The sequence below is a fragment of the Quercus suber genome, unplaced genomic scaffold (genome assembly GCF_002906115.3).
Source record: "Quercus suber isolate HL8 unplaced genomic scaffold, Cork oak 2.0 scaffold_372, whole genome shotgun sequence".
Lineage (NCBI taxonomy): Eukaryota > Viridiplantae > Streptophyta > Magnoliopsida > Fagales > Fagaceae > Quercus > Quercus suber.
Genome location: NW_027069824.1, coordinates 444,488 through 470,944, shown reverse-complemented (window position 1 = coordinate 470,944; position 26,457 = coordinate 444,488). Strand labels below are relative to the sequence as shown.

General features: G+C 36.8%; 2 protein-coding genes across 2 annotated transcripts; both read left to right on the top strand.

The window, feature by feature from the left end:
• The first annotated feature begins 3,754 nt into the window (after window positions 1-3,754).
• Window positions 3,755-7,540, top strand: LOC112003480 (acidic leucine-rich nuclear phosphoprotein 32-related protein). The gene is made up of 2 exons (XM_024035695.2): window positions 3,755-4,924; window positions 6,730-7,540. The coding sequence occupies exons 1-2, from the start codon at window positions 3,797-3,799 to the stop codon at window positions 7,006-7,008; spliced, it is 1,407 nt and encodes a 468-aa protein (XP_023891463.1). The 5' UTR covers window positions 3,755-3,796; the 3' UTR covers window positions 7,009-7,540.
• Window positions 7,541-10,272: 2,732 nt separating this feature from the next.
• Window positions 10,273-10,761, top strand: LOC136062007 (uncharacterized). The gene has a single exon (XM_065760551.1). It carries the CDS (start codon window positions 10,273-10,275, stop codon window positions 10,759-10,761), a length of 489 nt encoding a protein of 162 aa, XP_065616623.1.
• Window positions 10,762-26,457: the final 15,696 nt, after the last annotated feature.

Below are 26,457 nucleotides of genomic sequence, written 5' to 3'. Positions count from 1 at the left end.
GTAATAAGTTGGCTTATAAGAGCATTAGTATTGATAGTACTAAAAAGTTATATTGCTATTTTTAGCACTACCAAATACAAATTTATAGCTACGAACCAAAGTCAAAAAATTTGCCTCCAAAAGTTACAGTTCATAGCACCGTAGCACATAGTTTAAAAAAATATATTATTAAATTGTGCGTTCACACTGCTTTATATTAAATATATTATTTTATTTATGTATTTACACTACTTTATAGTAAATATATTATTTTATTATAGTGGTATATTATTTTAGGGTGCTGTTAAACTATTCAATTTTTTTAGGGATGTTGAAAAAACTAAATATGCATTAAATGTGTGTCGGTTTAGATAGAAATAGTCAAATTATTTTATGATAAATCACAGTTAAAAAGTAAAACTTTGTCAATTTCCAATGCAGTGGGATTTGTAATAGGTAATAAATGAACCACAACTAGTTCATTAACAAGTGTTGGCCGGCACCTGTTAACAAAGTCCATTATTTTATTGTGTTGAAAGCTAAAATAAAATCACTGATGTTGGGTGTTTTGTAAAGTGAGAAGGTAAGATAGACAAATTAGATTTTTGTGGAACCATATTGCTAAATTTATAATTCTTCCAATGTGAATGCTCTAATAAGTGCATCATTAGTGGGCAATAAGTCCACCAAAATGAAACTGTTTTATTTTGGTTTTTTTTTTCCCAATATAGAATATGACACATATATTTTATTTTGATTTATTTTCCCAAATTCTCTTATATAAGAAATCAAAAATAATGATTTACAAATAATACGTGAGTTTCAATTAGTTCAACTAGTAAAGGTTTTAATTGTTAAATAAAATATGTGAGGTTGAAACTCTATCGATAGGTCTCATATTCAATTTAAACAAGACAAAGTGGGAAAATAACAAAGATGTGTTTTTATGTAAGATATAAATGGACTGTGGATTTGGTCTATTGCCATAAGATTTTTCAAGATTGAATGCAAATACTACATATACATATCTAATTGACATGTTTAGCTAAATTTTATTGGATAAGTGGTGATAAAAAAAAATACTAATTGAATCTATATGAAGTTTTTAATGAATATACTTGATATATTCATACTTTTCCATAAAGTATATTTTTTTATCACATGACACAGTGTATAATATATGATACATAGAAATAACAAATTGATGCACGATATGATCCACCTTTCCACAATTTATTTTAATATTTAAGATATTATTTTCATGTTGTTGCAGAAGTGGAAATTTTGCAACCAATCACAAAGTGCCACATGCTATTTAATGGGTCACACTGACATTATTTAGAAACCAATGAAAATATTCTAAGTGTTTCTAAATAAAAATTGCAAATAATACTTAAGGGTCAATTACACGTCAACACATGTTGATATTTAATTTAAAATGACATAAGCAATCAAATTAAATACTGTCATGTGTTATTTTAAATTAGAATACTTTAGCTAATCATAAAATCCCCCCATTCAAATAATGACACGTGTCACTAATGTTAGCTAATCACGTGCATTCAAATCTCTTCAAGACTCTTATAACTAAAGAACCTTCTCAGTCTTGTAAAGGGGGATTTAGAAACATTTAGAAGTTTTAAAACTCTACCGAGATCAAGCTTCAAAGCCTCTAAGAATATCAAGAACTTCAACATTTAAATACAAAAAACATTCGAAGCAAAAGCATTCAAATCATCATTCTAGATCTCAAAGCTTATTAGAATCAAATTCAAAAGCCTCCATAAACACCAAGAGACTACAAATTAGTGAAGCTCTATAGATCCAAGCCTCCAAAGCCCCACTGAACTTTCACTACAAAATTTTGAAGCCAAAGAACATTCATCCAAATCATTATTCCAAGTCTCAAAGTTCTGTTGAAATCAAACTTCAAAGCCTCTAGAAACTTCAAAGACTTTGATCCATCGAAGCTTCATAAGATTCAAGCTCTAAAGCCTCAAAGAACTTCCATCACAAATTTTCGAAAATCAAGAAAATTCGAAGAACCCACAAAGAACACTAAGAATACGAAGAACGCAAAGAACAAAAAATCTCTAACAAGTACACAACCAGAGATTCATCGCAATTTCATCCCAAAGATCTTCGATACACTTTCCAATCCAAGTGAAGGACATCTTGTGTTCGAGTCAAGACTACATTGACACAATACTTAAATTGAAGACTTTTCTAATGAGATCGAATCAGAGGATTATTCTACTGTATTAGAATCTAAATATAGAGAATTGTACCTACAAATTCATCAATACAAATTTACATTTGTGAAATATATTCAATTGTTTGATTTTTAAACTTGAGATTTTGTGTTTACAGTTGTAACATGTGTTATTTGACTTGGATAGTTAAGAATTATTATAATATATTACATACTAATTTTGATATTTGATATTTTATTAATTTTCACATTACTAATTAGTCGACTAGTTTATTTTTACTGTTTAGGAGGAAAAAAAGAAAAAGAAAAAGGAAAGGACTTTCAAATTGACTTGAACTTGTGTTAGCCCGTCATATGTTTAAAAATAGGACTTGTTTAAATATGTGTAATTATGACTTAAACTCAACTCAATCTAAATTAGCGAAGTATACTTAGGATCACCTTATCAAACCATTGAAGTATGGCTTAAGGAGGTGACTATCACCATTGCTCCTCCATGGTGATATATCCAATAATTGAGAAAGAAGAAGAAAAATGGGTGACATATTGGGTAGAGAAGGAAAACAATGGTAAGAAATATGAAGAACTAAAAAAAAAAAAAACGAATTGAATAGAAATAACTTTCTTGGCTTTACTTATATTTGGTGACAAAGTTTAGATGAAGTTGGACGAAAAAACACATTGAAAAACTGTAGAAAAAGACAAAAATGAGAACATATCAAACTTAAATAGTGTAATTTTTAGTTTAGTTTTTATTTTTTGAGAATCAGTTTAACTTAATTTATTTATTGGAAGCATAAACGAAGCATAAAAATTGCACACTATTTAGCCCCCAACAACTGAAAAATTCCATACGTAGTGCTACGCGCTTGTACACCATGGCAAATACGTAATTTACCAAACAATGGAGGGTATATCTCTAACTGTTCCGATATTTACATCCAAAGAGACGTGTCGGACATGACGAGGCTTTAGCACCCTCGCTCTCTCTCTCTCTCTCTCTCTCCATATACCTACATCCTTCTCGAAAACAAACACACTTACCCCCAATCTCCACCGTCCATTTCCTCCACGTCATCGATCCGCGTCTCTTGAATCCAACGGTTCCACACTCCTCCAATAATTCTAAAAATCAAAAACTTTTTCAACAACAACAACTCAGGTTTAGCCTCACACTCACACCCTTCGAACCCTAGCCACGAACCGCGAGCCCCTTCTCTCGTGGTTTATCCCGACTCGCCCATTCCAACCAATACCAAAGAGAGAGAAAATAAAAAGAGAGAGAGAGAGAGAGGTCTATTTGTGCTTTTTGAAGCATTTTGAACTTGCAGAAGATAGAGTCCGTACATCTGAAACCCCTCCAAAACCAAAAAAAATAAAAAATTTTAGGGTTTTATGCGTTGCCAAAGAAATAGCTATTTGGGTACTAGGGGTTAGAGTTCTGTGGCTTTGCTTTTGAAATTCTGGTATTCATGCTCTGAAACGATTCGTTTTGTTTGTGTGAAGTGAATTTTTTTTTTTTTTTTTTTTTTTTTAAGGGTGTGTGTATGAGATATAGGGTTTCGTATTTTTTTTTTTTTTTTTTTTTTTTTTAAGGGTGTGTGTATGAGATATAGGGTTTCGTATTTAATGGATGAGATCTGGGAGCGAGCCGTGGAGACAGCGCTAGACGGCCAAACTGACCACGCCTCGGCTCGAACCCTAACCCTAGACGGCGCCGTGAAGTGCGTCCAAGGTCGGTTACCGCCGCCGAGCCTTTTGGAGAGGTTCCAGAACCTTCAGCATCTCTCTATTGCTAACATCGGCGTTTCTTCGCTCGAGCAATTTCCTAAGCTCCGGAATCTTCAGAAGTTGATTCTCTCCGATAATCGGATCGCTGGAGGCCTCGAGTTTCTCGTCGAAGCGGGGCTCGACTCGCTTCGGGACCTTGACTTGTCCAACAATCGGATTCAGTACATCGAGGATCTCGCTCCGCTTGCTCAGCTTAAGCTCGTTTCGCTTGATCTGTATGAGTGTCCGGTCACGCGTGTGAAGGATTATCGATCTAGGGTTTTTGGATTGATCAAATCGTTGAAGTATTTGGATAAGATGGATGCGGAGGAGAACGAGCGGCCTGAGAGTGATGATGAGGAGGAAGATGAGGAGGACGAGGAGGATGACCCCGGGAGCGGTGAAATCGACGGGGAGGATCGACCGTTTGGAATGAATAATGGGCACAGCGAAGGGGCTGATGGAGTGGTTGATGTGGATGAGGATGAAGAGAGCGATGCTGATGAGGAGGAGACGGAGACTGCTAGGAGAGTGAATGGCTCGAATAATCAGGCGAACGGGTTTAGGGTTGAGCGTGTGGAGGGAGGGGAAGGTGGAGAGGACGAAGACGAGGGGGACGACGATGAAGACAATGAGTCGGGGGAGGAAATTGATGATGACGATGATGTGGTTGAGGTGCACGAGATTGATGATAGTGATGATGAGGAAGATGGGGTTGAGTATGAGGAGGAGGACGACGAGGATGATGACGATGATGAGGAGGATGAGGAAGAGGAAGTGGATAATGATGAGGGGGATTTGGCAGAGCCCGAGAGTACGGGGCGGTTGACGAGCACGGAAGGTGAGATTGATGGGCACGAGCAGGGCGAGGATGATGAGGACGATAATGGCGAGACTGGGGAGGAGGTGCAGGGTGTTGAAGAAGAGGGGGAGTTTGAAGAGGAAGAAGAGGGTGAGGAGGAGGTGAGATTCGCTTTCTAGTTGCATGAACACGACTCTTAAATCTGCATATATATTGCTATTTTATGCCATTTATTTCTAGTTATTAATGATTGTTTGAATCTATTGTGTTTTTTAGATTATTGATTCATTTGAACTGTATTAACTGTGTACTGATTGGTTTTGTTGTATCTTTCTGTCGTTCTCATAGAGTATTCCGCATCTGCTTTAGGGACTGTTTTTCTGTCTTTAGTAGCTCCTTTTATGTTATGTTGCTTTGCTACCTTAAAAGTATTAAAGAAGATAAATTGATACTTGCATGTCTAATGTGGTTTCAGCCTTGCCTAATGGGTAGTGTATTCATCACCTGATCTTGAGATTATAAAATGGTACTTTGAGTGCAAATTTCTGTGATACTATCTAATAGGTAAAAAGGTTTTTAGGCACACACTCTTCTTATTTATTTATTTTTCATAATATCTATCTTATTTCTTTGCATAATGTTTTCTTGTTAAAATTCAGGTGATCTTAGAGCAATTTTGGATTTTGATATCATACATTTCTAGAATTCTGTTTTTTTAACTCTTATCTGAACTTTTAAGCAAGATTTGGAGATTCAATAAAGAAAATGCTGAAAATAACTTTCTTGGTTTTGGAAAAATAGTTTTTGAATTCACTGCCATTTTCATTTCCACAAGGTTAACTTACTTCTTTGACGAAAACCAGTTTTACGTTTTCCCCAATGGATTTGGGTTTTTCCATGATATTCCAAGTTCTTCCCTTAACCCCCACCACCCATCAAAAAAAGAAAAATGAAAATTTATGAGTCAGGTGCTTTTTCTGGCCTTTTTAAAAAAAAATTATTATTATTATAATTTTGGTGAACTTCTTTATTGTAGGTTTCTATAGTATTCCAGTATCGACTCTGTTTCTTTGACCCCTGCTTTTCCAGGATTTCAATGTTTTTGTAGGTATTTGGTCAAACATCGCATGCACTATATTTGAGTTGTTTAATAACCCAATTGTTAGATGTGTTGTAATGCTTTGCAGTAGAATCTGTCTTGTTCAAAATTGATAAAATATAATACTCATGGTTATGCTTTGAAATGAATTTTGTCGAGTGTAAACTGATGGGCTGCATTGTAACTTTTTAATTGATTACAGTGATGTTCTTGTGCACCATAGTATGGGTAGACGTTTTTGATCTTTATGGGGATTTTAGTCATTAATGTCCCACTGATCTTTTACTTTTTATACTGTATTTCTTGGTCCCAAGCTGTTTTTTAACTGTGGACTTCTACTCTGATTTTTTTATCTTAATGGATCTATTAGATATTTAGAATATTGTTCAAATGTCTGATACAAACTTATTTATGTTGTGTTGCGTGTACAACCTTGTTTACTTTTGGGGTACTTGGTTTGTGTAATTTGGCATCTTTAATGATTTTTTGTTTCTATAGAGAAGGTTCCGTAGTATATTTTGGTTCCATTTTTCACTCGATATGATGAGTTCTCCTTTCAATTTGCAGCATAAACCTGTATTGACTTCCTCTTCTTCATGCAATTTTGATTTTTGTGTTTTGTTGCGTGGAAGTTTTGTTATTCCTGTTAGTTATTTTATATATATATATATATAAGTTCTGTTATTCTTGTTGCTGATTTTAACTTTTTTTTCTTCAAGGATTTAAGGTTTGCTCAATTACTGAAATTATTTCTTCAGATTTTTTTAATCAATTTTAAAGATTTAGATACTCTGTTTTGTAATCTGTTAATGATTCCCTCTTTTGTTTGATTTATCCACTCAAGAGATTTTTTTTCTTGAATGACAGGAAGAAGACTATGGTGGAGGCTACTTAGTTCAACCAGTACCGCAGGTTGAGGAACATGATGCTGGAGGTAGTGACCTGGAACCAGTAAATGAAGATGCTGCTGATGCTGAGGAGGAAGAAGAAGTTGAAGACGATGAAGAAGTTCAGGTTCTGCCTCCCTCTTCTTCACAGCTTAAGAGGAAAAGAGATGAAGATGTAGAGGAGGATGATAATGGTGAGGATGATGATGAGGATGATGATGTTGTTGAGTACAACAAGTCATCGAAGAAGCATCATTAGCCTTCTCTCTCTCTCTTTCTCTCACTTTAAAATTGTCTATGTTAATGTTATCAATGTCTTTCAAATATGGAAACAGGGGAACCTCACATTAGATGATAGATTGGTTGGTAGTATGGTAGTGATTTTGGCCATCTTCTTGTTTTGGACAAATATATATTAGGGAAGGAAATGTAACTTGGGTGGCATATGTTTAGTTCAAAAAGTCGTTAGTCCTTTGTCCCCGACAGTTAGTCTTATATAGCCGTTGCTCTCTATTTTTCAAATGGCAGTTATGAGCGATTCACCGCCTTTGGTCCCGTTTCAAAAGTGAATTTTTAAGGGGACTAGTAGGAGGTGGAAAAAAGAAAAGAAAAGGAAAATCCTGGAATTTGTTTTTTTGGTTTTTTTTTTTTTTTTAAATTTATTTTGTTTGTCGGTCTAAGCAGATTTTGTTTCCAAAAAGGGGGTTGTAAAACGCTTGTAGATAGTTTCCATCCTCTGTTGTTTTTATTCATCAATCAAGTGGGCTTTGCCAGTCTTTATGACGTATTCAGTACTGTGTATTATCTCACATTTGACGTGTAATTTTGTAGGTTGCTTTTATATTTATTATTATTGTCGCAGGTTAGTAGGCCAGGTGGCAATAGGAATTGGGGTTTGATTGGAATGGAAAGGAAAGGATGAGGTTAAAATGTTCCTTGCCATAGAAATGTACAGATGTTAAGATCGTGTGAAATGCGTCCTGGAAACTTGGTGTATATGTATGATCCAACGGTTTAACCTTCATGGATGAAACAGCTACCTCATATGTTTTGTCATTCCATTGGATGGTATAAAAGTCCTAGTGCATGTGATGTACTAGTACATGTCTATGTGGCATTCGATTAATAATATAATTTTTTAATTTTGTTTAAGCCAGGCTGAGAGTGCTCGACTCACTTAGCCAGGTGAAGCTCCAGCTCGACTTTCATGCGGCTTTACCTTTATTTGCTTACGAGCCTTTTTACGAGCCCATCGAGCTGATGTTGCATGTAATGTAATACGTTATTCTCTATATTTTTGTTCAGGGACCCTGGGCGGCGGCTAAACTCAACTGCCTTATTGTTGTGCTCCAAGAGCCAACAGCGGAAGCTTTGCTTGGCCAAGACTAACAATTAAAAGCTGCCCAATTCAATGGCCACTCCACTCTCTTCCTTCCCAACCCTAACCCCTCTCTCTCTCTTTCTGAGTTCACTCTTCTTGTAATAATTTACAAAGTTTTGAAATCTGGACCGTTCATTGAACCGTAAAAGGGAGAAGTTTAAAGTTTTTAAGGGCAAATCGAAGTTAAACTGAAGTCGAACCGTGATGATGTCATAATTAATTTAATAATTATTTAAATATAAATAAATATATTAAATTTGTAAATATTAGTAAAATTTACTAAAAATATCATAAAAATTGAAACAAAATACATAAAATAGTACATTATAAGGTTAATAAAAATAGTACAACATAAATAAGTATAAAAAGAAATTTTTATAATAATCCTTTATGAGAAATCATTTCAATTAACTAAAAACGACTTTTAAATAAATTCATAAATTGCATAGATATTATTCTTAAATAAAAAGTTAATTTAGTAATATTTAATATGTTGAGAAAGATGACATAGAAGTTTAGAAACTATAAATCATGTAAATTTATTATAAATTTAATAATATTGTATATTAGCTCCCAAGAAAAGCTCTTGGTCTATTGGTCATGGCTTCAGTCTTGCTTACAAGGCAAGGAAGTCAATATTGTTTCGGAAGGCGTTTCATTTTGGTCATGAAAATGAAATATTTCAGTACTGGTTAATACCGATATACTGTTTCAGGATTACTGCTAATTTGATATATTTATATATGTTAAGTTAAATTCCTCTAATTTGTAAAAGAAATTTAAATTTAGAAATAAAAAATTCACTTAACATGTTAAGCTTTAGTTAAAGTGTGAGCTAATTAGCAATATTAGGCCATTGACGTATTTACTATTTACTATTTAGTTGATGATGATAATAATAATAATAATAATAATAGTAATAATAATAATAAAATTAACGCATTTTTCTACCTGCCATTGGAAACTTCAAAGGTTTTAAAAAGATTTTAATTAAAAAAAATAAAAGTTTTTACAGCTTTGAATTATCTAGTTCACGTGGGGTTAGTGTCCTATCAGAGGCACACTGCCCAAACTTCAAGTTTAAAGGCCATAAAGCCTCCACATGTCCTCCAATAAAATAAAGTTTAAAAAGCTATTACTTGAGCCTGCCGTCCATAAAACCATAAAATAAAGTAAGAAATAGAAAAGAGGGAAGAAGTCTGGCTTTTGGACTCTGCGTGAAGAAGAAGAAGATTAGGAGGACTAGATGAGAGGATGAACGGAAAAATAGAGTCACCACCAGATCATCATGGCGACAGTGAGGATCTGAGCTATCTGGTTTTTTATTCTTATCCACTGACATCGTTTATTTTGGGTTTTTTTTTAAAAAAAATACCGGCCGATTTTTATTTTTCGACCGGAATCTGATATATATTCCGTTATGGCCGGTACAATCCGGTATGCCCCGGTATTTGGAGCGGTAAGAAACGGTTGAACCGGCCTACGGTTCGTACGGTTTTTCCGGTTGAGCCCCGCTTTGTCCGGTTCTCTCAGAACTCAGTATATCCGATTTTTATGCTTAAAAAACCGAATTTCAGTCCGATTTTCGGTTTTTTCGATCGAACCGTCCGGTCCGGTTCGGTCTAAATTTTAAAACCATAATAATTTATCAAAAACTCATTGTAATAATAATAATAAAAAAAAAAATCACTAATAAATGAAAGGCAATTGGGCAAAATTTTACAATTTTTAAATAAATTTTAATTTTCATGGTCTCTCAATAATAAATGGAGGCTGATATCAAATGTGTGGTGGAACATGGTTGAATATATCCGTGTGCCCCATTTTTACATGAGTCCTACTTGTCAACGGATGAAGTCCACACGTGTGACTGAACACATTTTAACAGTTTTGAATTAAATTTAATAGTGTGTTTATGTAAGACTGGAGGCACAATATAACATTATTACTTTTAAAAAAATTACCCAGGCCTGTTGAAAACAAATGAAAGTGACATTGATAACCGTGTGGGTGGATAAGGGAAAGGTGCTCGTAGAAGCACCATACTAATGAATTGAAAGTAGCAGCAGTTTAGCACCTCTCTCTCTCTCTCCCCAGATTATCTACAGGAGTAGGCCAAATTAATTTGTTCCAGCCTCAAAGATGTTGCTATTATCACCACCATCAACTTCTCTGCCATCACCACTGCGTAACTCATTCAGCTTCAAAGATGGAAGAGCAAGATCGCACACTCCTCTCAAACTCGTGGGCATGGCAAAGGAGAGCAGCGATAGCAACAACGACATTATAGAGAAAGTAGCAGTAGCTGGTGGGTTGGTCTCAACCCCAGTAATTGGTTGGTCCCTCTACACGCTCAAAACAACAGGGTGTGGCCTCCCCCCAGGTCCAGGGGGCTCAATAGGTGCGCTAGAGGGCGTGAGCTATTTGGTCGTTGTGGGAATTGTAGCTTGGTCCTTGTACACCAAAAACAAAACTGGTTCGGGTTTGCCTAATGGTCCTTTTGGGTTACTAGGTGCTGTTGAAGGCCTATCATACTTAACATTACTTGCTATTCTCGTTGTGTTCGGGTTGCAGTATTTTCAACAAGGTTATATTCCTGGTCCTCTCCCAGCTGACCAGTGCTTTGGCTGAGCTCGCTTTCTTTCTCTGTCTCTCTCTCTCTCCAAACATAGGGCAAGAGAATAATTTGATATGGGCCACTACAATTCTATCTTGTTTCTGTGGCTACATTTCGTCCAAGTTGTCATGTTAATTCCTTTAACGATTTATAATATTTTGCGTATGGTGTTCCTAAAGAGAATCACCATGATTACACATCTTTCCTGTTCTTGTGGTCTTTTATCTAATTTAATTGCTCCCCAAGTTTTTTTTGCATATTTGCTAGACTGTCATTATCATGTTTATGTGGGTAGTATTTCTCTTGGAGTTGAATCATCTAAACTATAGAACTTAAATTGTTAAATGGTTTTACACATCTAAGCATAGAGCAAAGCTCAACCAATGGGCTATTTGCTATAGTTGAAAGCCCTGTCCCAACCTCCCTCCGAAGACATCCTCTCTATGAAGCACAAAGAATACGAATTCTGCAACACTCGAAGAGAGATGAGGCAGTGAAAATATCTCCCACTAGACATCTTGGCTTGAAAAACCTTTGATGCTTGTTGATCACAAGCACGATATATGCTACACTTTATGCGTTTTCTGATTTGCTAGATGAAGTTAAAATTCAATAATTTTATTTTCATCATTCAACCGCCAAGGCCAAATCTTCTCAACTTACTCCAGAAAAACCGTTAATAACCAATATAATATTAATATATGCTACAGTTGATGTGTTTTATGATATACCTGTTGAGGCCAAACTTCAATAAATTTATTTTCATCATTGGAAACTCTGAGTGCACGGTCCACTCAACTCTTTCAAAATGTTGATGAAGCTTGCCAAATATTCCTGAAGCATACCCAAGTATTCTTGGTGCTTGTTGTCCCATTTGGTACAGAACATATTCAAGAATCACACCACTGGCTGCCTATTGTGTCTTGACAGAACTCTATCCAACTAATTGAAAAGGATCAAGTCAAATACTAGTCCGATCATCAAACCATACCAAATTTTTATAACATATTATAGAGGAAGCCCAAAAAAAATCAAAATTAGATCTTAATTGCACTCTAATTCAATATTTGGGTAAAATACAAAAATCACCCTCAGGTTTAGGCTAATTCTAGGTGCCATCAACATTTTTCAAAAAAAGTCGATTTGCTTTCTAAGCACAAATAACATAAACAATGGTTGACAGTTTTCTACTTCCTTCCATCAGTTTGTCTTAACTGCACAAGTCTCAAATTGAACGCATTAAGCCAATTAATGTGTGAGGGAGTGTTTTAATAGCCAATATTGGATAAATAGCAGCACTAGATGGAGAAGAAAGCAAGAAAATCAAGGGAATATTCAAATGGTGTTAAGTGACATTTGTGCTTAAGGAGCAAATTGGATATTTCTAAAAAAAATTCTAATAATATTGGATAAATAGCAGCACTAGATGGAGAAGAAAGCAAGAAAATCAAGGGAATTTTCAAGTGGTGTTAAGTGACATTTGTGCTTAAGGAGCAAATTGGATATTTCTAAAAAAAATTCTAATAGTACCTGGCATTAGCCCAAACCTTAGGAATAATTTAATCAAACAAACTAAAGATTACAAAGTCTAAGGTAGGAAACACTCCAAGCATCAACAAATAACTAGTACAAAATAAAGGGAGGGGGATGCAAATATAAAACAAGGCTATCACTAATAGAAGATCCTTCCTTGGCCGAAAGGTCTGCGCATTGATTCTCTTACAGAAGGCATAGTAGATGTGGATTTCCTCAAAAAGCTGGAGTATGGACCTGCAATCAGAGTTCAAAGTACTACATGGATGAGGTGAATCAAATGAATAAATAGAAGGTGAAAATTCACTTTTAGTCTTTACATTTTTAGGTGATTCTCATTTTAATCTCTACATTTTATTTTTACCGCTTTTAGTCTTTATCCTTAAAAATAACGCTTTTCGTTTTGGTCTCTGTCGTTACATCATAAATGGAGAAAACTGACATGACAAACAACATGAATAAAAAATAGTAAATTAATGTCCACGTGACCTAAATTAATAATAAAAAATATTTTTTGGCATTAAAAAATGCTATGTTAGCATTTAAATTAAAAAAAAAAATTAATTTATCAATTTTAACTAAATGAAAAAAATTAAAAACTAAATTAAAAACTAAAAATTACATGAATTAAGATCTAAGTATGTCTTGAACAAAAACACAAACTCAAATCTAAGTACACAAACCTAAATCTAAGAACACAAACTCAAAAAATTAAAATCCAAAAATTAAAAATCTCAAAATCACCATTTTCTCAAATCCAGTAGCATCATTAAATCCTAAAGCTCCATAGTATCAAATCAATCCAAAAATACAACACAACTGATCCAAACAAAAAAAATCTCAAACTCAGAATAACCCACTAGCCACCAAACCACCATCAACAAATCAAAAAACAACTGCCAAAATTGCAACCAACCATCAAACCACCGTTGACCACTCAAAAGACAACCATCATCAAACAAAAATCTAGATTAGAGAGCGAAGAAAAATCTCCACAAACTCGTATCAGAAACCCAAAAAAAAATCCCAAGAAACAAATAGTATAATCTGAAAATCTAATTCAACAGAGGCGAGATCGGGTAGCCACCAAAAACCCAAGATTGTCGTTGGACCCAAGGGCTGTGCGAGAAGGAAGAGAAGATGGATCAGTGCCGTTAGTTAGTGGGTAGGCAATGGTAAATGGGTAGGCGTCAATCAATGGGTGTGCGTCGATTAATGGTGTTGGTCAGTGGGTGGGTGTCGATCAGTGAGTGAGAGAGCTGAAAGATGGAGAGAGGGAAAAGAACTAAGTGAGAGAGCTGAGAGATGAAGAGAGGGAGAAGAACTGAGAAAGTGAGGTGGAGAAACTGTGTTTGATCTGGGTTTGGTGCGTGGCTTGCTTTGTGGTTTCGTTCTTCATTTGTGGTTTGGTTTGTGATTTATTGGTGGGTTTGGTCACTGTGATTATCTCTGGGTTCGTGGCTTGCTTCAAACGTGTGGTTGATGGATTGTTCTGGGTTTGAGATTTTTTTTTGTTTGGATTGGTTGTGTTATATTTTTGGATTGATTTGATTCTGTGAGGCTTTAGGATTTGATGATAGTGCTAGGTTTGAAAAAATGGTGATTTTGTGATTTTTAATTTTTAGATTTTAATTTTTGGGTTTATGTTCTTGTTTAAGACACACTTAGATCTCAATTTATGTAATTTTTAGTTTTTAATTTAGTTAAAATTAATAAATTAATTTTTTTAATTTAGATGCTGACGTGGCATTTTTTAATGTCAAAAAACATTTTTTATTATTAATTTAGGCCACGTGGACATTAATTTACTATTTTTTATTCCTGCCGTTTGCCACGTCAGCTTTCTTCGTTTCTGATGTAACGGCAGAGATCAAAATGAGAAGTGTTTTTTAGGATAGAGACTAAAAGCGGTAAAAATAAAATGTAGGGACTAAAACAGAAATCGCCTGAAAATGTAGAGACTAAAAGTGACTTTTTGCCTAAATAGAGAATGCAATAATTTTAACCACTGCACTTGCGTCAATGACAAGTATCTCTCCAACTTAAAACTACTTTAAATCCATCTAAACTACATTTAGCACATTCTATTTAAATCTATTTCAAACTTCTTCTAACTCATTTAAAATTAATCTAAATCTTATTAACAAAAGTATTATTGATTAAAGCATAAGTTTCAAGGAAAATTTGTAATATATCCTAAAAAAGCAGTTGCTTCTTTTCAATATATTTTCAAAAACACAATTTTCATAAGTTATTTGGAAAATGAAAATATTAAATAAATTCATTACATCACAAAGAGGATATATATTTCTTACAATATATATATATATATATTACAATGTTTACCAAATAATATTCTTATAATGTTTTTTCCCAAGAGTCTGCTATCTAACAATATTCTAACTGTCCGACACTACATATTTTTTCAAGAGTCGACAAAAATATAAAAAGGAACATCAATAGTATTCAATTTAGAATTCTTACAATGAATCCATGTATAAGTATTGGACTACATACTAAGAGCATCCGCATCCGGTTTTTATATCCTATCCTATTTTACCATCTCAAAAAGCAACTTTATCAATTATACAATACAATTTTCCAATTCTCCAACATCCCAAATTTTATATCTCAATTCTACTCATTAAAATAATATTTCTACCACAATAAAATATTAATATCTCACAATTATCACTGTACAGTACAACACATTTAAATGGAGAAAACTGACATGACAAACAACATGAATAAAAAATAGTAAATTAATGTCCACGTGACCTAAATTAATAATAAAAAATATTTTTTGGCATTAAAAAATGCTATGTTAGCATTTAAATTAAAAAAAAAAATTAATTTATCAATTTTAACTAAATGAAAAAAATTAAAAACTAAATTAAAAACTAAAAATTACATGAATTAAGATCTAAGTATGTCTTGAACAAAAACACAAACTCAAATCTAAGTACACAAACCTAAATCTAAGAACACAAACTCAAAAAATTAAAATCCAAAAATTAAAAATCTCAAAATCACCATTTTCTCAAATCCAGTAGCATCATTAAATCCTAAAGCTCCATAGTATCAAATCAATCCAAAAATACAACACAACTGATCCAAACAAAAAAAATCTCAAACTCAGAATAACCCACTAGCCACCAAACCACCATCAACAAATCAAAAAACAACTGCCAAAATTGCAACCAACCATCAAACCACCGTTGACCACTCAAAAGACAACCATCATCAAACAAAAATCTAGATTAGAGAGCGAAGAAAAATCTCCACAAACTCGTATCAGAAACCCAAAAAAAAATCCCAAGAAACAAATAGTATAATCTGAAAATCTAATTCAACAGAGGCGAGATCGGGTAGCCACCAAAAACCCAAGATTGTCGTTGGACCCAAGGGCTGTGCGAGAAGGAAGAGAAGATGGATCAGTGCCGTTAGTTAGTGGGTAGGCAATGGTAAATGGGTAGGCGTCAATCAATGGGTGTGCGTCGATTAATGGTGTTGGTCAGTGGGTGGGTGTCGATCAGTGAGTGAGAGAGCTGAAAGATGGAGAGAGGGAAAAGAACTAAGTGAGAGAGCTGAGAGATGAAGAGAGGGAGAAGAACTGAGAAAGTGAGGTGGAGAAACTGTGTTTGATCTGGGTTTGGTGCGTGGCTTGCTTTGTGGTTTCGTTCTTCATTTGTGGTTTGGTTTGTGATTTATTGGTGGGTTTGGTCACTGTGATTATCTCTGGGTTCGTGGCTTGCTTCAAACGTGTGGTTGATGGATTGTTCTGGGTTTGAGATTTTTTTTTGTTTGGATTGGTTGTGTTATATTTTTGGATTGATTTGATTCTGTGAGGCTTTAGGATTTGATGATAGTGCTAGGTTTGAAAAAATGGTGATTTTGTGATTTTTAATTTTTAGATTTTAATTTTTGGGTTTATGTTCTTGTTTAAGACACACTTAGATCTCAATTTATGTAATTTTTAGTTTTTAATTTAGTTAAAATTAATAAATTAATTTTTTTAATTTAGATGCTGACGTGGCATTTTTTAATGTCAAAAAACATTTTTTATTATTAATTTAGGCCACGTGGACATTAATTTACTATTTTTTATTCCTGCCGTTTGCCACGTCAGCTTTCTTCGTTTCTGATGTAACGGCAGAGATCAAAATGAGAAGTGTTTTTTAGGATAGAGACTAAAAGCGGTAAAAATAAAATGTAGGGACTAAAACAGAAATCGCCTGAAAATGTAGAGACTAAAAGTGACTTTTTGCCTAAATAGAGAATGCAATAATTTTAACCACTGCACTTGCGTCAATGACAAGTATCTCTCCAACTTAAAACTACTTTAAATCCATCTAAACTACATTTAGCACATTCTATTTAAATCTATTTCAAACTTCTTCTAACTCATTTAAAATTAATCTAAATCTTATTAACAAAAGTATTATTGATTAAAGCATAAGTTTCAAGGAAAATTTGTAATATATCCTAAAAAAGCAGTTGCTTCTTTTCAATATATTTTCAAAAACACAATTTTCATAAGTTATTTGGAAAATGAAAATATTAAATAAATTCATTACATCACAAAGAGGATATATATTTCTTACAATATATATATATATATATTACAATGTTTACCAAATAATATTCTTATAATGTTTTTTCCCAAGAGTCTGCTATCTAACAATATTCTAACTGTCCGACACTACATATTTTTTCAAGAGTCGACAAAAATATAAAAAGGAACATCAATAGTATTCAATTTAGAATTCTTAAAATGAATCCATGTATAAGTATTGGACTACATACTAAGAGCATCCGCATCCGGTTTTTATATCCTATCCTATTTTACCATCTCAAAAAGCAACTTTATCAATTATACAATACAATTTTCCAATTCTCCAACATCCCAAATTTTATATCTCAATTCTACTCATTAAAATAATATTTCTACCACAATAAAATATTAATATCTCACAATTATCACTGTACAGTACAACACATTATTTTTTTTTTTAATTCTTTTTCTCTTTCTTTCTGTTCAAGAACCACCATCATCGCCACCACCGCTGCACACCACCACCACCACCACCGGCAACCAATAATCCACCATCAACACTCAAAAAAAAATCCAGAGAAAAGATCAGAACACTGCCCTCCGTCCATCAAAACCACCACCACCACCCTCTCCGCCCATCAACACCACACAAAAAAAAAAAAAAAAAAAAAAAAAATCAAGAGAAAAGACCAGAACACTGCCCTCCGTCCATCAAAACCACCACCACCACCCTCTCCGCCCATCAACACCACACAAAAAAAAAAAAAAAATCCAGAGAAAAGACCAGAACACTGCCCTCTGACCATCAACACCACCACACCACCCTCCCTCTCCGCCCATCAACACCACACAAAAAAAAAAAAAAAAAACAGCAACCCACGGTCAAAAACCAGACCCACCACCGCCGAAGCTCGAAGGAAGCGGATTCGCCGATCAACGCCGATCAACGCCGATCCTTGAAGGAAGCTCGAGACCCACCACTAGCTAGATTTGGTACAACGCCGATCAACGCCGATCCTCTCCGATCGTGGTACAACGCCGATCCAACGCCGATCGTGGTAGACGATCCTCTCCGATCGTGGTAGACGATCCAGCGCCGATCGTGGTAGACGATCCAACGCCGATCTAGAGAGTTGCCGGAGAGTTTTTAGTTGAGAAGAATCATAGAGCAAGAAGAAGAGAGCAGAAATAAAGAGAGAAGGAAGAGAGAAATGAGAGAGGAGAGAGAATTTCACGGTTAAAATGAGAGAGGAGAGAGAAATGAGTGTATTAAAATATATTTTTTTTTTATAAGATTGAGCTACAGTACCATCTTACATTTGAGATGGTACTGTAGCAAAATCTCAAAAAAAAATTGGCATTTGACATATGCCCTCCCAGTTGCTGAGCAGTTTTGGAGTTTAAATGCCAAATATTCTTAAGATTTGGCATTTAGAAGCTCCACTGCGGATGCTCTAATAATTTGCAAATTACTTGTAGGCATCCTCTTTCTTCCTTTGTTTGCCCTTGAGATGTGTTGCCTCAGCCATGGTTAATGTGTAAGGCTGAACCTTTTATGAAGGGGAAACGAGCCTATTCTATTTCAAAATTTTCAAGAATTTTAAAATAAAATTTAAAATTTATTTTAATTACTTTGACCATCTATTATAATTTTTTAATTTAATATAATAAAATTTACACATTACATACCATCTACACACCAAATAACTCAATATATGATTATATGTCAAGAACATTATAATTCAATTGGTTGATATCTTATTATAACTTAGTTTTCAAATCCTTACACCCTAATTATCAACCAAAAAAAAAAAAAAAACTCTATATATATATATATATGTAAGGACCGGATTTGGGTTTCTAGTCCACAAGATGGACCAATTTAGGCCCAACAAGTCTAATACAATGAATTTGTAGAGAGTGGGTTGAAAAACTGGACTTAAATGAGTTGGGCAACAAATGAAGTGGGTTCAGATAACAAGAAAAGGAAGATAGATTGATTAAACTAAAGAAATCTGTCCTCGGCACAGTCTGAGGAGATTAGTTCTTGTATATTGATTCTCAAATTTGATTACAAGTTCAGTTCTTGATTGCTACAATGTTTCTCTTTCTAATTTTCGATCTCCCTTTCCTCAGGGGTTTCTTCCATTATATATCTCCCTTTGAATGATCTTAACTCTCTATTTGTTGATCATCTAAGCCACTACTCGAGTGCTTGTCCCATTGGACACCCTCTCTAGCCCTCTATGAGTTAGGGTAGCCAAGGCAACACTGCTTAAGGGTCTTCTCCACATAAATGCAGCCAGAAAGTTAGCTGCAAAGCATTTAATGCGGTGGTAGCAGCTTTTCCTTAGATATTTCCTAACTCCACTTCTTTCAGTACATTCATAGTGCATGTCTTTATCAATAGAACCTCCTGGAATGTCACCCTGGATGACAGGAGGCACATCTTGATCTTCGTTGCGTTTAGCCGAGGGGATATTCCTCCTCGGACAGCCTCTCTCAGTCATCACGATCATAGTTTGCTCATAAAGTTCGAAGTATTACATCTTTCTCGCTATTGATCTATTCTTGGTCCATTGTGCCTCCTCAGATAAGGCCCAAGGCCCAAAGGATATTTGGGCCTACGTTCCCATAGTAGCCCCTCAAAACTCCAATTTTTCCTTCCTATCCGAGGAGAAAAATGAGGTTTTGATGTATAAAAAATAAATCCCCCAAGTTCCTTTGATTTCCACATATGATAGTGTCGTTTCGCGTGTCCCATAACCGTTCCTGATGCTTCGGAGCCTATGATGTCTCATTAAATGCTCCAGGCGGCGCTATGTTCCCCGTATCCAACGGTGAGATGTGGATCCTACTGTTGGCATTTCTCCTTAAATTTTGAGCAGGATAGCTCCCACTTAATTTCGCCTCCTATATAAGACGCTCGAAGGAATCATTTTTCCCAATTTTACAAGTCTTCGAGCTCTCAAGAAATTCCTAACTCTCAAACCTTCAAGGCTTCCCAAGTTTCTAAAGTCTCCAAGTCTTTTTCTTTAAGAAATTTAAACCTTTAAGAAATACTAGAAGCAATACACGTGCTCATTCTCATAAGTTTCTTCTTTTCTAAGTTCTTTTCTCCTCGGCCGATCTCCTCAGCCTTCCATTCTCTATTTCCTTTCCTTAAAAACTTCACCCGTTTCCCTTTAACTCGCCTAGATGGGTAGATTTAAGCACCTTGTAGACTCTAATGCCGGTATGGAGGGTTTCAAGGCTAAGTACCACATTTCGTAGGGAATAGCCCTGCGGTATTGTCCCCCAGACTGGATAGACTTTGATAAGAGAGAAAGGGAGGTTGTCATTCCTATGATCGCTTTTATAGAAGGAGGAATGACACTTCCTAATGGTAGGGTTACCCGAGACTACCTAATCAACCATAGGTTGTGTCCCCACTAGTGCACTCCCAACCTGTTTAGAGTTTTAGGTTGCATTGATGCTCTTAATGAATAGATGAGTTTGGGGCTGACCTGGCACGATGTTGTCCACAAATAAGAGTGCCACTTGCTCGTTGACTCGAGGTATTACCTCAAGTCCAGATTGTCCGTCATTAGGCTCATCTTATGCCTCCCTAAATCCAATAAGGGTATGAAGGACAACTTTCTGATAACTTCAGAGGCATGGCATGATGGTCTTCACTACCCAGTCTGAGAGGGAGAGCCAGGTGGGGTACCCTAGGTTTAGGTCCCTTTTAAGAAGTAGGCAATGCGATAAGAGCAGGTGACCCTCAGCTAGCCCGGATTGAGGTATTAGTGCCCAGTTTTCTAGCCCGAGAAGATCTCACACTGGTTGACCTGCCTCTTCAACATGCTCTGCTTGAAGCAGCAGTCCCAAGAGAGGAGACTGCCTCCTCGCGCCTATCACTTAAGGTTGAGATTGATTCATTTCACTTCGAGGAGGACAAGGAGGAACGAGCAGATCCTATAATCCATCTCCCAGATTCTGAGGATGAGTTAGATAGACACTTTGCCACCCATTCTTCCAGGCTCAGAGTCGCCTACGTAAACCCCAGCTTCGAGGAAGATGAGGAGATGGACCTCAACCCGAGGAGAGGCTTGAAGGACCTCCTTGCTGCGAGGAACAAAGGGGCGTCATCCAAGGAGGTCCCTAAGTCCTAAGTTCTTGCCAATCTCCCCCCCCCCCTCTTCTCTCCCTATAACTATAGTCGACCTGCTCCTCTGTCATGACTTGAAGAAGAAGAGGAAAGTGCAGGAAGTGAAGGAGGGCGACGTGGTCCATCAGAAGGGGGCAAAGCAACTCAAGATCGCCAAAGACAAACGGGCCTCCTCGGCGGATAGTTAGGAGGACCCAAGTAGGGCTAAGATGCACCAATAACAATGCACCTAGGCCCCTCAGCTAGAGCTGGATGGCACTGCCATCCCATGAAACTCTTCCATTAGGGAGTTCCAAAGAGGGCATTCTACCTACATTGCTGAAACCCTAGAGTAGTCCCTCCTCCAGACCAAAGACATGGATGCTCTTTGGTGGATGAGCCAGCCAGACTTATTCATGTCCTTGACGAGGGATCTTACCATGGTAAGTTCTCCATCAAATCTTTTTAGATAAATGCAAAGTTGCCATTTTCAATGCTAAGTGGGATTCCTTTGTTGTTTTTTGTGCAGGTTACCCAGCAAATTTTCGTGGCTGAGGAGTGGGTTAAGGATGCCCGTAATGAGGCCAAGGCTGAGGCCCACTCCCACGCTGAGGCTGAGAAGTCCTTGGGGACCCTGAAGTAAGAGAAATAGGAGTTAGCCACCAAGTTGATTGCTGAGGAAAGGGCTAGAAAGAGTGCTGAGGCTGGGCTGGAAAGCACCCAAGACCAGGCTGAAGATCAGTGCAAGAAGCTCTACCTCACTAAGATAAAGCTTGCCACACAGAAGCAACTGGTCCTAAACTTAAAAACTGACCTGGAGAAGGCCAAGGTTGCCGCTTGGAAGGCCGAGGAAGCAGTGGAGGCACGAAGCAAGCATCTTACCTTCTTGGGGTGGAAGAAATCGAGGTTAGGCTAGATGAGGAGTTGGTTAAGGTATACAGGGACTACCACAAGGTAACGTGGGTTGAGGCCTTTAACCTTGCAGAGGTTCTTGCTGATTCGAAGTGGAGGTAGCCAGGGAGCATCCATTATCATCTTGACATCCATGAAGCCCTGGCTTCCCTCCTATTTCCCTCTGCCCTTGCTCCAGAATCTTCTGAGTAGCCTTTGATTGTTCAAGCCATCCTCCCCCCCCCCCCTCCGGAATTCCAAAGGACCCAGCCAGGTTGGTGACCAAGGTCAAAGGGCTGAGGTGGCCAAAGATAAAGGCCAAGGCAAGGAGACCAAGCCCCCTTCAGAGGCTAAAGATGCTGCTAAGACTAAGGATGCTGCTAAGGCCAAGGCAAAGGAGGCTGAGGCCAATTCCAAGAAGGTTGATCCTGAGCTCAAAGACACTTTTGCATTTCAGTCGACCAAGAAGGAAGACCCTCCTCCTCCAAAGGCCAAGACTTAGTAGTAGGATTTTATTTTTTGCTTTCCTTTTTCTCTTGTAGCTTTCCTTGTATATTTTCTTTTTTGTAGTGGTATTCTGCCATTGTGTATAATGTATTTTTCCTTTCAATTAATGAAAAGACTTTACTTATCACATTATGTGTCTCTATTTTTCTTTCTTGCAATGTTAATTCTCTAGTTGGTGTAGTTATTATTTTGGCCTTTGATAAGATCTAAGATTAATGATGTTGCAAACAGTATTGAACTGCTACTATTCCTTCTTTAATAAGGGTTAATAGTATCGCATTGCTGCTAATTCAGATAGATTGAACAAGTAAAAACAATAAAGAAAATGATCACAGGCTTATACTAAGAACTGGACCTCCATCAGGGAAGGTTGAATGTCATGGAGATGAACAATATACTTAGTAAAAAATAAGCCGGGCAGACAACTCTTATTTTGCCTAACACCTAGGCAAACAACCAAGAACATTAACTTACTTAAGGCAAGTGATCCGAGAAGTTGGGTTTAACCTGGGACCTATTTATCACTTAGAAAAATGAATAGATAGTGTTATGAAAATGAGCTAAAGTGTTAATTTACTCAAAGTATGTGGTCTGAGAGACCAGGCATGACTAAGATTCTATTTAACACTTATTGGAGTAATCAATTTACTCAAGGTATATGGTCCAGAGAGCCAGACATGATCGAGGTTCTGTTTGATACTTAGAAAATGAGTTGAAATATTAATTTACCAAAAGTATGTGGTCCGAGAGATCAGGCATGACTAAGGTTCTGTTTAACATTAAGAAAAATCATCTGACATATTAATTTACCCAAAGTATGTAGTTCGAGAGACCGGACATGACTAAGGTTCTGTTTAACACGAAGAAAAATCACATGAAGTACTAATTTACCCAAAGTATGTGGTCTGAGAGACCAGACATGATTTAGGTTCTGTTTAATACTTATTGAAATGAGTTGAAGTATTAATTTACCCAAAGTGTGTGGTCCGAGAGACCATGTATAACTAAGGTTCTGTTTAACACTAAGAAAAATCACCTGAAGTATTAGTTTACCTAAAGTATGTGGTCCGAGAGACCAGGCATGATTAAGGTTCTGTTTAATACTTAGTAAAATGAGCTGAAGTGTTAATTTACCCAAAATATGTGATCCGAGAGACCAGGCATGACTAAGGTTCTGTTTAACACCTAGCGAAATAGCACGTAGCGCATAATGTCATTAACAAAAGTATGATAGAAAAGATTTTCATTAATGATAGTACCTTTGCAGGTTATTTACATTTTAAGGGTGTGGGATAACATATTCATCTAAATCTTCAAGATAGTATGCACCTATTCCAGCCACTGAGGTGATGCGATATGGTTCTTCCTAGTTGGGCCCTAACTTTCCCCAAACCAGGTTCTTTGCAGTACCCAAAACCTTTCTCAACACCAAGTCTCCAGGTACTAATAGCCTAAGCTTTACATTGGCATCATACCCTTGTTTGAGTTTATGTTAATAATACACCAATTGGACCATGGCATTTTCTCTTTACTCTTCAATTAAGTCCAAGCTCTTTTCTAACAACCCATCATTGTTGCTCGAAGTGAAAGAACTTGTTCTCAGTGTTAGGAATCCAATCTCTAGAGGAATAACAGCCTCAGCTCCATAAGTCATTGAAAAGGGTGTCTCTCCTGTTGATTTGCAAAGTGTTGTCCGATATGTCCACTCATTTTCCCTTCGCATTATCCAATCTCTTCTTGAGTCCTCCCACAATGACCTTATTAACAACCTCGGCATGTCCGTTCCCCTATAAGCAAGCTGGGGTGGAATACTTATTCGTAATTCTCAAGTCGCAACAATACCTTCTAAAGGCCTTGCTATCGAATTGAAGTCCATTGTCTGAGATGAGTGTATGAGGGATCTCAAATCGAGTGAAAATGTTTTTCCAAACAAATCTCTTGGCATCTACATACCTGATATTTGCCAATGATTCAGTTTCGACCTACTTGGTGAAGTAATCCGTGCTAACTAGTAAATATCTCTTATTCCTAGCTGCCTTAGGAAAAGGTCCAATAATATCCAAGCCCCTATTAATCGAAGGGCCAAGGGCTAGATAGAGGATTAAGGACCCCCTGGTTGATGAATATTTGGGACAAATCTTTGGCATTGGTTACACTTCTTCACATATTCTTGTACTTCTTTTGCATGTTCGGCCACCAATATCCCTGCGTAAGGGCTCTGTGAGACAAAGATCTGCCTCATGTATGGCTACCATAAATCCCTTCATGTAACTCCTCCAGAAGTAGCTCTGATGCCTCAGGGTGTATGCATAGCAAGTACGGCCCAGAAAAAGAGCACTTATACAACTTTTGGTAATCAGACAGCCAAAATCGAGGAGCCTTTCTCCGCACCTTGTCAGCCTCTGATTTCTCTTTGAGTAAGATATCCTTCTTAAGGATCAATACGATGGAATCCATCCATCTAGGTCCCACTCTGATTTGATGGATATGGGCTACCTTATTCTTCATTCCAATGGGTTTGCACAGGTCTTCAACAAGAATAATCCAAGGCAGGCTCTATGCCAAGGAGGTTACTAGTGTGGCCAGAAAATTAGCATAGGTGTTTCCATTTCTAGGAATGTGTTGTAAATTGTAAGACTCAAATCCTAGCTATAAACGCCTAACTTGACTTAAGTACTCTTGCATTCTCACATTCCTGGCCTCTAACTCCCTCTGAACTTGGCCCACAACCAACTTCGAATCTAAGAATATCTTCACTGCTTTTCCATCCATTTTCTGAACCATGGTCATTCCTACCAACAGAGCTTCATACTCAACTTCATAATCGGTGCCCGAAACTCCAACCTCAAGGATTTCTCAATTATGATCCTTTCGAGGGATATCAACACTAGTCTACTCCAGATCCTCTGTGATTCACCACACCATCAATGTATACCCTCTAAGACCCAGGTTCCTGCAGGGAGATCATGCCAACCGATTTTCCATTCGGGCCCTGCCCTTTGTCTCTTCTCCTAATGGGGATTCAGCGAACTCGGCCATCAAATTTGCGAGGACCTGGCCCTTAATAGAGGTGCAAGGCATATACTTGAAGTCAAAAGCCCCCAGTATTGCACCCCATTTAGCAATCTTTCCTGTGAAATCGGCGCTCTAAAGTAGTGATCAAAGTGGAAGTTGGGTTAAAACAATAACTGTATAGGATTGGAAGTAATAAGGAAGCTTGTGTGTAGCATGTACCACTGCCAAAATGGCATTCTCCAATGGTAGATAATGAGCCTCTGCTTCATGCAGCGACTTGCTTACATAGTAAACTGGCCTCTGCACACCATTGTCAATTCGTACCAGCACTAAGCTTACAGCATGAAGAGGCACAGCAATGTAGGCAAATAAGACTTCATCTACCTCGGGCCTGGACATGACAGGTGGTCGAGAAAGGTACTCCTTGAGCTATTGGAAGGTCGAGGCACAGTTCTCGGACCACTCAAATCCCTTCCACTTATTCAATAGCTGAAAGAAAGGTCCACATTTGTTTGCTAACCGAGAGATGAACCGGTTCAAGGCAGCAGTCATTCCTGTTAGTTTTTGGATCTCTTTGGGATTCTGAGGTGGTTATAGACTGTTAATTTTCTTAACTTGATCATGGTTGATCTCAATTTTTTGATGGGTGACCATGTAGCCCAGGAATTTGCCCGATCCCAAACCAAAGGAACATTTGGAAGCATTAAGGTGTAGCTTGTGTTTCCTCAGCGTTTCAAAAATATTCCCGAGGTCTTCCACATGCTCAGACATCACCTTATTCTTTACCACCATATCGTCCATATAAACCTCAATATTCTTGCCCAATTGTGATTTAAACATCCTAGTAATCATCCTTTGATAGGTAGATCCTGCATTCTTCAAACCAAAGGGCATTACCTTGTAGTGGTAATTTTCGATAGGAGTGACAAAAACTGTCTTTTCTTGATCATCCAAAGTTAAAGGTATTTGATGGTATCCTTGAAAAGCGTCTAGAAATCTCATTCGAGGGTGGCCCACAGTGGCATCCACCAATTGATCTATTCAAGGCATGGGGAAAAGATCATTGGGGCAAGTTTTGTT